Here is a 13,745-nt window from a genome sequence, read left to right on the forward strand (position 1 = left end):
CCTTATACTGGCCTACCTTCTCCAACTTGAACAGCAGGGGCTGTCCATGTATCAATAGAGGTTCACTTGGCCACCATTTCTGCCTTCCATCCAGGTGCAGAGGGCTGGTTGGTCTTTGCTTACCCTATGGTCAGCCATTTCCTGAAAGGTCTCAACGGGCTATATCCACATGTCCGACAGCCGGTCCTGGCCTGGAACCTCAATCTGGTCCTTTCCAGACTAATGGGGCCACATTTCCTTCCTAAGGTTGTTTCACAGTTTCACATCAGCCAAGACATCTTCTTCCTGGTTTTCTATCCTAAGCCGCACTCAAGCAACAGGGAGCAAAAACTTCACTCATTGGTCATTCACCGGGCATTAGCCTTCTATATCGAGTGAACCAAACCATTCCAGAAATCCATTCAGCTGTTTGTTGCAGTAGCAGACAGAATAAAAGGGCTTCCAGTCTCCTACCAAAAGATTTAGTCATAGATCATGTTCTGCATCCAGGAATGCTATGACCTGGCGAAGGTACCGGCCCCTTCGCTTACAGCGCATTCCACCAGGGTGCAGCTTCATGAGCGGTGTTCCTGGCACATGTTCTGAGCAAAGAAGTATGCAGAGCAATGTGGTCCTCCATTCATACTTTCATATCGCATTATACAATTACCCATCAGGCCAGAGATGATGCAGCCTTTGGTAGAGTGGTGATCCAGTCAGCAAACATTTAAGCGCCGGCCCCACCTCCAAAATTTAGGCTTGGGTATCACCTAATTGGAATTGACATGAGCATTACTCAAAGAAGAAAAAATGGTTACTAATCTTCTCGTAACTGTTGTTCTTCGAGATGTGTTGCTCATGTCCATTCCAGTACCTGCTGTCCTATCCCTCTGTCGGAATAGCTGGCAAGAAGGAACTGAGGGAGTGGTGGGTCAGAAGGGCCTATATTGAGCACCATGAAGGTATGACCCCCGGGGGCACCCAGGCCGACCCAACAGATACCGCTAGGGAAAATTTTTTCCGGCTGCCATGCATACATCACGTGCATACCTAATTGGAATGGACATGAGGAACACATCTCGAAGAACAACAGTTATGAGAAGGTTCGTAATTGTTTTATTCACAGGGTTTTCAAGAAAACAGGTGAAGTGGGATCATTCCCATAATCTAGAACAGAGGTCGGCAACCTTTCAGAAGTGATGTGCCGAGTCTTCATTTATTCACTCTAATTTAAGGTTTCGTGTGCCAGTAAAATATTATAACATTTTTAGAAAATCTCTTTCTATAAATCTATAATATATAACTAAACTATTGTTGTATGTAAAGTAAATAAGGTTTTTAAAATATTTAAGAAGCTTCATTTAAAATTAAATAAAAATGCAGAGCCCCCCCGGATGGTGGCCAAGACCCAGGCAGTGTGAGTGGCAGTGTGAAAATCAGCTCGTGTGCCGCCTTTGGCACGCGTGCCATAGGTTGTCTACCCCTGATCTAGAATGTAAGGTGGGCACCATAGATATGTTTACAAATGAGAAGAAATAATATATGTTTGGTCTCTTAAGATGATGTTTTTTATGAGAGCAGAGCAGGAACGGGTTAGGCACGCATCAACTGTTACTATTATTTGGTAAACCAAATTTTGAAGTTTTATCTGTTTTAGACACTAACACTCAGAGTATCAGTAAGGGTAAACTGGACTGGGAGCAGAACAAAATGTGTAGCTGTTGATGCCTGTATTAACAATTATTCTTGAGACTTGGTGACTCATACGTAGTGCTGTGTAGGTGATGTAAAATAAAAATACTTGTGTCAACTTGTATAATGCTCCACAATAGCTTGCCTTTGCACTTCTATAATATGTACTATCTGAGGATCTCAAAGTGCTTTACAAACCTTAACTACCGAAGCCTCACATTAATTTGTGAAGTAGGTATTCTCCCACTCTGAGTCACAGAAAGGTTGCGATTTCCCCAAGTTCACCCAGCAAATAGATGGCAGAGCTGGGACTAGAACCCAGGTTGTCTGACTCCAAATCTTGTGCTTGAATCTTTTAGGTCACATTCTCTCTCAAAAGTGTGCTGGGAAATGGCCAAAGGGGAGATACCTGGTCCCTCATCTCTTTTCCTATTCAGAACAGTTCTTAATGCTATTACCTTCATGTGTGTTAAATATCTTCCAGTACTGAAAGAACCAGCGGAAGAGTCAAATAAGGATATGGATGGCTGTTGCATTGGAGATAAGAGGCCTGGAGAGTCCAGAACACCCAGTCATGCAAATAGAGGAAGACCTTCCAATCTGGACCACACCATTCTGCTGGGAATGGACCAACAACGAAAAGCTGAGGGAAGACAAGCTCAAGCCTTACACATTTACTCAAAACTCCAGGAGACTCAAAATCCTGCATTCCAAGCACCTGAGACTAGGACTATCTCCAACTTCGAAGATTGTGAGTTCTTATGTTTGAGTTTGTTTGAAGTTGTTTACTCCAGGAAGAGGAGGTTGGCTGAGGGAATTTCCTGCGACTGTGGGGCCTATTTCCGATCCTGCCTTTGCTCACATATCTGGGTGGAGTTCCTCTGAGCGGCGTCCGTTGGCTCCCTTGACACCTTTGAGGAGCAGTGGGCGCTGTCCGGGTTTCTCTGCTTGGTGTCCCCTTCAGGTTCCCTTTGTTTGACCCTTTGACCTTCACATCTGCCCCTGTTACATTTTTGGTTGTCCCCCATAATTACTTGAGTTCTTGGACCTTGTGGATCCTCCCCAAAGGCTAGGGGAGGGTCCTTTAGCACTTCCCGAAACCCAATATGAGCACTCTCCTGTAGCCATCTGGCCTGACCTCCTCACACTAGCCATTATCTATATAATCACTGGGGTCATTGGCCCTAAGGTCACCATCATAGGCTCCACATTTCCAAGGGAACTCAGCCTGCAAGCTGAGCATCTGTGTATCTCAATTCTTTTTACAGACCCCTCACTATAGTATCTGAACCATGAGCTATATCAGACCACACCCACTGGCATTGGGACTGGTCCAAGGATTCTGTAAAGCATCCAGCATATCACAGATAATAATAATTAAGCTCTTAGAAATTACTGCTATGCTAGGCAGTCACCATTTATGATTTGAATAAAGTGCTTAGGTTTGTGCTCTCCAGACATAGCAGTGGCCAGCTGGAAGTACATGGCTTTGGATGCTCCCAATATAGAATGTACCAGTGACCTAGAGATGACACTTCTGCCTCTGCTATCCTTGATTCGCTGCCTAGAATATCCAGCTCCACAACATGAGAGTCAGCACAAATGCCAGGTCCTCAGCCAGCAGCGCTCCTCGTTTTGCTGCCAGTTCCTGAAAAGAGGCTGAAATGTGCTGGCAAGTTTCTGAGTCACAACCCTCAGTGAAAAGAAAGTTGTCCAAACAATGTATAATGGACTTAATCCCCACTTCCCTAATAATTGCCCTTTCAGGATAACAACAAAATTTCCAAAAGCAGCACAGGATACTACACAACTCCTGGGAATGGACTGACAAGGTTAAAACAGCCATCAGCCCTAGCAAGTAAAAGTCTCTTGAGAGCACAAAGAGGTGGAACAAAAAAACTCCTTTATGTTCATTCATTAATGCCCTGACCCACCCACACACCTAGAACCTGGCTACAGCCAAATTGAAAGAAGTGTTCTTAAGCGAACAGTCCCCTGGAACAATGTCATCAGTAGCCAGACTCCGGCTCTGTGACAGATGGTAGGTAATGCAGAACTCATCTTTGGGCTGTTTTGGCACCATGCATAGAGATAGTATCTTCTGTGTCAGGTTAGATACTAAAAGTAATTTAAATGGAGCCACAGCCGTGCCCAGCTGTGTACCCTGTTCAAACTTATGGAGCATCGCCTGTGGCGCAGGGGTAAAGTCAGGATTAATGCAATTGAATATACCCAGTTTTATAGCTGTTCCCTTTAACTTATTACATTAAAATAGCCCAGGGCAAACTGCTGAGGTCTGTTCTTAGGCTTGGTCTACACTTAAACATTAAATTGACTTAGCTACATTGCTTAGGGCTGTGAAGAATTTTGCACCCTGAGCAGCTTAGGTAGGTTGACCTAACCCCCGGTGTAGACATGGCTAAGTTGACAAAAGGATCCTTCCAGCAACTTCGCTGGAGAGGTGGATTAATTACATGGATAGAAAAACCCCTTTGATCAGTGTAGGACGTGTCTATGCTAGGGTGCTGCAGCAGTACAATGTCAGGGCCGGGGTGTGGGTGGCCTGGCCTACAGTTTAGTGTCAGGTGTGGGCTGAGAGTCCTGGGCCCAGGAACCATTTACCAGGAATTAGGCTGGGTTGGGATACCAGGAGATCAGAATCGAGAGACACATCAGAGGGTGGGAATCAAGAGTCAGTTACCAGAAATCAGGCTGAGTCAGGCTCCCAGGAGGTCAGGCTCAGAAGGCATGTACAGGTAAATACCAGACGGGCAGGGTGGAGCCCAGCTGTATGGACAACTTCCCATTTCCTCCTCCGGCTTGAACAGAGGTGTGACTCAATTAGGAGCCTTGAAGCTCTCCCAGTGAGAGCTTAACGGCAGGGCTCATGCCCCTGCTGGGCTTTACGGACCCCAGTCCCAGCTGCTGGGTCGAGGATTGGAGTATGATGACTCCCAGGACTCATGTGGACCCAGCTTCAAGACCCGCAGAACCTGACTCACAGCTGCTGTGGGCTAGAACATATCCTTAGTCGTTACTCAGTGGCTGCTCAGACAAACTACCATTATCTCCTTCAAGGTTTTGAATCCATAGGAAGTCAGGGGGCTCCACAACTTATAGGATGTATGTACTGAAATAAGTTCCTTTGTTTTATTGACTGCTGTACGGTGCTACATTTTTTTTTCCGGGTAAATGTGTATATTCTGCTAATGCTGTGATATGCTCCCCTTGTTGGGTAAAGAATCCGCCTCCATGAAATAATTGTTGACACCTCTCACAGCACAAGTGGCATCCCTGCAGCCCCTTTCACTATTCGTGCCTCCTGTCTGGAAGCTTCATGCTGGAAATGCCAACAAAGCAAATGATATGCTATTATACAACCACACTATGATCATTTCTGTAGAAAATGTGCCTTTAATAAGCGCATTGTAAGACGTTCCCTTCTCTTTTGTGTGTAGTATAATGAACCTTTAGACAGAATTTTAAAGAAAACCTAACAGTCACTAAGCTCCTATTTCTATGTTTATTTATCCAGCAATTTGCATTAAGCGACAAGTATAATTAGACTTTTCTGGATAAATGCTAAACAAACTGGGAGTAGTTTAAAAACATAATAGGGCACCTTGCAGGGATGATGATGGTTTGGTATATATATATATTTTTACTTTATTCAGAAAAGATGTTTCCAGAAGCTTCATGCTCCTGTATTTATGCAGGGATTGGCATGTCAAGACCAAGGTCCTGCTAAGTGTCTTCTGCTTGCGGCCAAATGCCCTCAGCTCCCAACGAGGTCACTAGGGCTTGCATAGACTGGACCAGATTTAAAGGTTTCTTGCTAGATAGCTTAAACTCAAGTCAAGACAAAGCCATTGTACTTTAGCTTATGCTAAAGCCTGAGGGAGGGGCAGGTCTGACCTGACCTGCTAAAATTGAGCTAAAGGTGTTAAACAGTGTCTAACATAGTTATTCAGTGGGGTTTTCAGCTGAGTTAAGCAACACTGACGGAAAGAAAAGCATCTTTTTTCCCTAGTCTACACAAGATGCTCAGCTGCTCACAGGAAGCACTAAACACCTTTGAGCTGTGGAATTCCAGGCCTGGAAATCTTTGTCTCAGAACCTTACATTTGAAATTCAGAGCCAAAGGATAACACAAGGTTTTGTTCTGCTCAAATTTCTTATAAACTGTTTTGAACCATACGTTGTTTAACCCTGTGAAAATGGTAACCGAGGGCAAGCCTATTTCCCAGGGCCTAGACCAGTGGTGGGCAGCCTGTGGGCTGCACGCAGCCCGTCAGGGGAATCTGCTGGCAGGCTGCCAGATGGTTTGTTTACATTTGCACGGCTGCCTGCAGCTCCCAGTGACTGTGGTTCGCCATTCCCGGCCAATGGGAGCTGCAGGAAGTGGCACAGGCCTGGCTGCCATTTCCCGCAGCTCTCAATAGCCGGGAACGGCGAACCGCGGCCACTGGGAGCTGCAGGCGGCTGTGCAAATGTAAACAAATGGTCTGGTGGCTCCCCAGCAGATTACCCTGACAGGCCGCAGGTTGCCCACCACTGGCCTAGACTGCCCTTCCCGCCCCGTGGAAAAGCCCATGGAAGAGAGTACCATGGCAGGAAAACTTTGAAATTCTTCTCCCTGAGTATGCTTTGAACTTTTCTGTCAGCGGGGAGCAGGTTTGTCTTCCCCCCGCAACTCTAGCAGCAGAAGCAGGAGTCCAGCTCCTAAAAACTGTGGTTCCCCTGGGAACTGCTTATATCTCCTGGAGAGACAATGCCACCTCTGCAGAGGCCTTCTGTCTCTATACCTTACAGAGTGGTTCTAAGAACAGCTGCAGGCTGTGAATTCACTAGCAGCGCAGTTCCAATCCAGGAATCCAGGGAGGTAGCAGGGAGCCTCAAAGCAGGTGTCTTCCCTCATCTGTGGGTTGCATCAGTTTAAACAATGGATGCTAATCCTCATTACAAAGAGTATTGGGGTACCCTCTGGTTAAGTTTAATCTACATTTATCGTTTGACATGACCTGTTTTAGAGTGGTGTGTGCCAATGGTAGGTTAGAAGGGAAAATTACTTGCTGGGTGATGGAAAGGGTTTGATGAATTGCATATACAGAAATAGTCGCGCTCTTTCTGTGTTAGAATAAGGGGGAGAAAGTTTGTTCACACGTCAGGCCTTTTTTCACACTTCTGTAGCTAACAGTTGGATGTTGCTTATTTTTGGAACAAATAAAATTCAGCAAACACCATCTGCTTTTGATAAAGTGAGCAATGGGGACGAAGACCAGCCGCAAGAATGTGCATCAAAATGTTTTTCTTTTTGTTTTGTTTAAAAAAAAAAAGAAGAAGCAGCAGCCACATAAAATTAAAAGAGATGGCAAGTTTTCTCTTGGAAAATAAGAGACGTAAAAAAAGGAACTCTTAAAATGTCAAACATAAAATTGTGGACCCCAAAATAAAACGAAAAATGAGGCAGACTCTGTCGTGAGTAGATCTTTTATAGGGTAGAATCCAGACATTTAGTATCTATTTATTTATTAATTCCCATCACAAGGTATCTAGGACATTGCACATGAGTTACAACAATAACTGCAGTGTGAGACACCCCTTACTTCTGCATGGTTAGCTGCAGGTCCCTACCTTACACAGAGAGTAAATCCCAGTCTGGGCTGAACTGAAGACAGTTTGGTTGGGGCACCACATTCACAGATGTCAACTCAGATGTTGCCACTTACCCAGCCTCCCCTTTTTTCTCTGGGAGGGAGGGGGTATTTCAGTGTGATGGTGTTTCTCATCTCAACCCCAGCCCTAGAGACCAGATGGTGTTGCCTCAGTCCCCATAAACCGACGGGCTGGAGCAACTGTCTAATTAACCCTGAGAGACAGGGGCTGGATGCATTTCAGGGTAGCATCCTGCTCTTTGGGTACGTCTACATTGCAGCTGGGAGTGTGCTTCCCAACACAAGTAGACAGACATGCACTAGCTCTGCTTGAGCAACAGCACTAAAAATAACAGGGGTTCCAGGAGGGCTTATACTCATGCATCTAGCCCGAGCTGCCACCAATGCTGCCCTGGCTACACTTTCAGCACATGAGCTAGAGCAGAGCTAGTGCATGTCTGTTTACCCATGCTGGGAAGCACACTCCTAGCTGCAGTGTAGATATACCCTTAGAGGTAAGGGGCGGGTGTCTCTCCATATATCTAAGTTATGTGTAAAGCCCTCCTCTCTCTAGTACCTAGGTCTTTCAGTGCATGCCCTCAAGTAACAGGGGAACAGAGGCCTGGACAATGTGACTGAAAGGAGATTTCAGAAGTTAGAGTGAAACACACAACAAAATCGTCCATTGTTTCCTACTCCCTCTGGCAAACTGAACACACCTCCAACCCCCAGAAGGAAAATCTCAAAACACAACCACAACATTTTAATCTTCTACCTCCTCCTATTCTGCCCCCTCTCCTAATAAGGAAGTTTTCTCCCCTGGTGAATGAGTGGGGTTGGGGCAGCTGGTCTGTGTGTCTCATTAGAAAGGGTAAATTGTGTGTCATGGTAAATAATGCCTTGTTCGCCAAGGTGGATTTCTGTCATCTGGATTTCATTAGTTTCTCAATGGAGAGTCTCTTTCTGCCAGCTATTAGGCAGTGAGCAAGCTTGGGGTACCTTTGACTCCTCACTGATCATGAAAGCCCAGATAGCAGCAGTGGCCAGAAACATGTTCTTACTACTTAGGCTAGATAGGAGAGTGCCCTCTCATGTCTCAGATGCAGACCTGGCCACAGCAATCTATGGTTTAGTCCCATCTACATTGCACCTGGGACTGACAGTGAAGGCTACGCAGAAATGACAGCAGGTCTGCTTGCTAAGTGGGGCAAACCATCACGACCATGTTACCCCTATACTCTATAGAATCTGCCTATCCACTTCTAGGTTCATTTCATGGTACTGGTCATTATTTTTAGAAGTTGGACTGAAAGTGGAGCATCTCTCACTTATGATTCCCAGCCACAACAACTGCCCTGGATGTGAATTTCTAAGGGTGACAGAAGCGAGGTTCAGACTCTCCAGGCTGTGAGCAAGATATTCTTAGCAAATGGGATGCAGTCTGAGCTGAGAACAGACTGAGCCAGATTCTTGTCACTCTCGGGATGTGATGCAAGACAGCACTTTTCCAGCAAGCATTCTCTTAATGAACTGGCTTGGTGACATTGACCTCAAAGGTCAAAGTCCAGCTGAGCTTCAGCTTAAATCTAAGGGGTTAAAGTGCAGTGGAGAGATTTTACTGTTTCTTTAAATGTATGTGGGGATCATCCGGGTGATCAGGCATACGCCCCATGGAGGAAGAGCTTGAATGACTGAAGAGGTATTCAATAAAGATCATAATTTTGTAGTGCCAGATTATGGAGAGCAAAGGTGTTATTACAAGTCTCTTTTAGAACAGCAAACAAGATTATTTTTAATAACATTTCCTCTTCTTTCTAAACAAACCAACAAAACCCCTCAAAAGTCATCCCTCCCTGAAATGTTTTATTGCTTCAGTCTCTAGTCATACTGATCAGCGAGTCAGATTTGTTACAAGAATCCCACCAACGTTTGAGGTGAAGTGGTGTCTTTGGCTTTGGTCAGTTTATGAATGTATCTAACCAAACCAGCATTACAGGAATTCCTAGCTTGGTCTTTTGGCTAAGATGAAATGTAATGTTTGCTATCGGGTAAATACGATCATACTTAGCGCTTATGTAGGACTTTTTACCTTTTCAGAGTGCTTTGCAAAGGTTAGGGCCAGATTTTCAAAGGTACTGAGCACCTATCACTGGGACCAGATTTTGAAAAAACTCAACTCCCATTTAGTGAACTGGGCAGATTTTCAAACGTACTCGGCACCCAGCAGTTCCCAAGGGCTTTCACAACACAACCATGAGTCTAACAGGGATGGAAACTGAGATATTGTGTGACTTGCCCAAAGCCACATAGTAAACTAGACCTCCCTGTCTAATAACTCAGTCCAGCAGCACCCAAGGCCTGTTTGATATGTCATTTATCTAGGGGTTGTTTCTTCACTCGCAGGGTGTACTAGATGACCCAGTAGGTCTTTTTCCATATCAATTGTCTATGATCTATCATGTAGAAATGGACTGATGACCCAGAGGAAAAGGAAAAAAGCTAATCTCCCAAATGTAAGAAAATGGGCAAAAGAATAACCTGTTCATCTCAAAAGCACATGAGAATGTGGTAAATGTAAATCATGTCTCTGTGCTCTTTTCCCTCAAACTATCTCAATGATCAATTAAAAACAAATTAGTACAGATTAAAAATGTATTTTTCTTTGTTGGGGAGAAATTGCTTTGTTTCTTTTTTTAAACGTGGTAGTTCTTCAGATTACCATTTCACGATGCAAGAAAGCAACCTGTGTCCTTTTAACGCAAGTGTGTGGGGCGGAGAAGGGTATTGGAATTGGGGCGGGCGAAGTAGCCATCAAGTGCTTAGAATGTAATCAGATAAAGCTAGCTGTTTGGTATTAGGATGTTAGCTTTGTTCGAGTTGCTAGCATCTTCAATGGCCCAAAGCGCTCTCTTCAGTTGTCACCCCAGCGCACCTTTTGTGTGAATAATTTCCCATTGGTATTATCCAGAGCTTGGAGTCGATAGCGGACTAGCCTCTTTGCTTGTACCATTGTTTCCAGCAAGCTTGCTACATCTGCAATAAATCCAGGAGGATTTGCAAGTGGACTGAAGACGCATGAGTGATAGAATGAGCTGATAAGGCCTGGATTCTACAGAAACAAAAGGCTTTCCATTTTGTTCTGACAAGTCAGTCACTGCCTTTGAATTGATTTGATTTGATCAAGTTTTTGCCAGCTGGTGATGGTAGTTCAAGCAAGTGAAGAATTAAGCCCACAAGCTTTCTATCACCCTCTAATAAGCTTTCATATCAGTGCCAAGGATGAAAATATCTGCCATGAGTTTGTTTGTTTGTTTGTTTTGATAGATCAAGATCTTTGAAGCACTCAGAGGCCTTGTCTAGTGATGCTTCTCAGATAAGAAGACTTTAACTGAAAATTATTTAATGACATGCCCTTAAATAGAGCATCTTAAACATTTGGAAGGAAGCAAGCTAACAGAGCCTGGTCTGCTTGGTGCTGGGGAGCTGTGATATATTCTGAAAAACTAAGGCATTTGTAACGTAGATCATAGTAATTTTCTGTGAATTCTTATTTTCATTTTTTGTTTATCCAGGAAAGAGTGACTCAGAAGCAGCATCTGTTTTTCAGCTTTGTCTGGTTCATATAATGCATTATGATACAGTGTCGGGAGATATTTTGAGCGGCTAGCTAAATACTAGCAGCAGATAAAAGATTCAAGCTTATCTGACATTTGACAAAAATGAAGATTACCCGTGGTATGGTGGAAGTGAGGTATGTAGGAACAGTTTAGATGGATGGATTAGAGAGCCTGCCTAGTAAAGGCAAAGATCTAGTGAAAAGTTGTCCTGTTTCAGTATTTGTCAGGATGGACGTGTTTTTTCAGAAGCGAAACCTTGGGTCCCCCTACATTTTTGCATATGAATAATTTGCATGCCTACATTTGTGCATGCAGTTATCAAAATTACACATGCAAATCGGGTATTTACACATTCAGATAGGCATCTAATCAGCTATGCTAAAGAGCAGTTTGCACATGCAAGATGCTTGGTTCTTGAGAGCAGTTGTGTTAATTGCATAAGCAAATATAGACATGCCAGTATTGTGTACTGTTGCTTCAAAATTATTGATGTGAACCTTAGCATCTGGGTCCCCAACCCTCTTTTTGAATGCCCAGATGCAGGCACGAGGTAGTTTCTACTCTAGCAAAGCTAGAGTGTGCGCATCTGCTCTTTAGCTGCCTATTAATGGTCCACCAGGTTTAGTATTTACCTGAGTCCGTGATTATCCCTTCTCTTGTATTTTCCTTCCTCTCTGTCTCATAAACATCTAGGATTGTTCAGTCAGCCTCATCACTTAATTGGCTGAAGATTCTAATCCCTCCTTCCAGAAAGGAAAAGTACCATGGACACAGATGCCAATTATTCTATTAGCGCCGTTGACAGTGTGGGAGTATTTAATGTCCTTCAGAACTATGACACAGATCTCCCAGAGGAGAGCATGGTCCAGGAGTTAAAACACAATAAAGAATAGCTGAGGATTTTCATCTCTACCACCAACTTCTTGTCTGACTTTGGAAAAGTTACTTAATCTCTCTGCACCCTAGTTTTCCCATCTGTAAAACAGGGATAATGTATGATTCAGAGGGATGTTGTGACACTTAATTCATTGACGTTTGAAATGTGCTGCAAGATCTTTATTATAATTTAAAAAATACAGAGTAAATGTAAAAAACATTCTTAGAGTATATTATTGAGAGAAGTAGTAATAAAGGTTGCTAGTGAGTTTCCACTTGAGCTTGTTTCCATTGTTGCTTTCATAGGGCGGTCTGTGCAACTTTAATTCAGCCCCTTTGTGCATATGCATTATGATGTATTTATTTACATGATCACATATTATATTTTCTTAATTACTTAATTATGGATTTTCTAACTTTTGAGTGCTTGGGACGAAAGCTTGAGTGCGCCATGTTCTTGTAATGTCGTTTTGTGTACATAATTTCCTAGGTTTATTAAAAAGCAAACTGAAAAAAACAGAAGTTCCATCATGTGGAACCATATTGACTCCCACATGGTTCATCAGTGGCATTAAAATCTTTATATCTACAGCACAGTCTTCTGCTACTTGAACTAATGGAGTAAATTATAGCAATAGTAGGCCACCCTCTAGAGGGAGATGAGGCACATGTTACCCTGGGTTTCAAAGATACTGGGACTCATCAGGGAGAGCACAAGTTCAGAGAGTTTCTCTGCTTTCAGCTCTACTGCCCAGCACCATAGTGGGCCTTAGCTACTAGGAGGAGCAATTGCAGAGAAAGTCTGTCTCAGTCATGGTCTGCAGAATGCTATGTACAGCTGGAACATTAGGAGAATTTAGCTGCCAAACTCTAAAAAGTCTCTACTTGGCATGTGCAAACTGAGATTTTCAGAGTGCTATAACTTGGCCGGATTTAGGTGGATTTTGAGACGGGTAGGATCCCTGATACCAGCTCAATACCCTGACAAATTTCAAGTCTCTGCTGGCAAAGCATGGAGGCTCTAGAGCTTCTCAGCCAAACTTTTGTAGGATTCATTTAACACACACAAAACAATGTGTTTTCCCCTAATATTGTCCAAAATTTACCATTGGGCAGACACCCCACATGGAAAATTTCAGCCAGAACTTTGTTTGGCAAAGTTATAAACAACTGAAAACAGGTCCTTATAATGGAAAGTGTCAGGCAACCTTAGCTATAAGCGGTGTCATAGGTTCAGGGATAGTTCAAGATAGCGACCCACTTTCCCACATAGCAGAAACCCTGGATAAAATGTCAGGAGCTAAGTATTTTAGTAGTTTTGATTTGGTATCTGGATACCATCAGATTAAAGTAGCACCTGAGGATTGAGGAAAAACAGCCTCTGTGACACTCTAATGGGTTGTTTCAATTCGGTGGAATGCCTTTTGAATTTATGAATTCACCAGAGACATTTCAGAGGGTGGTAAGAGATCTAATCCAAGATTTGAGAACTAAAGATATCCTCACCTACTTAGATGACTTAATTTGTTTCCACAAAATATGGGAGGAACATCTGGTAGGAATGGAAAGAATTCCAAAGCTTTGTGAGAATCAGGATTTAAACTTGCAGGAAACGAATGTCAGTTTGCAAGGATTTGCGTCATGTTTCTGGGATATATGGTCAGTGAGAATGTCTTGGAGCCCTTACCCCCAGAAACTGAATGTTATAAAGGACTGGAAGGTTCCTACAAACCTGTGGGAGGAGGTACAGCGGTTTGTAGGCCTCTGCAGATTCTACAGGAAATTTGTAAAAAAAAATTTGCAGTGCCATTATACCAGCTTAGTAATGTCTACATTTGGAGCTGGGGGTCTGATTCCCAGCCTTAATAGACATACCTGCACTCATTCTCACTGAGCTAGCACACAAGAAATGATAGTGTAGCTGCGG

The 13,745-nt window shown here is 43.6% G+C and overlaps 1 protein-coding gene across 2 annotated transcripts in view; it reads left to right on the top strand.

Moving 5' to 3' along the window:
- Nucleotides 1–13,745, top strand: part of LOC123368410 — a 239,342-nt gene that overhangs the window by 164,720 nt on the left and 60,877 nt on the right. For both annotated transcript variants that reach the window (XM_045013182.1, XM_045013190.1), the window contains one exon: nt 2,156–2,422. In XM_045013182.1, the coding sequence (XP_044869117.1) occupies nt 2,156–2,422 (267 nt within the window). The remainder of the gene's footprint in view (nt 1–2,155; nt 2,423–13,745) is intronic.

This window comes from Mauremys mutica, chromosome 1 (assembly GCF_020497125.1).
Source record: "Mauremys mutica isolate MM-2020 ecotype Southern chromosome 1, ASM2049712v1, whole genome shotgun sequence".
NCBI classification, from domain to species: Eukaryota; Metazoa; Chordata; order Testudines; family Geoemydidae; genus Mauremys; species Mauremys mutica.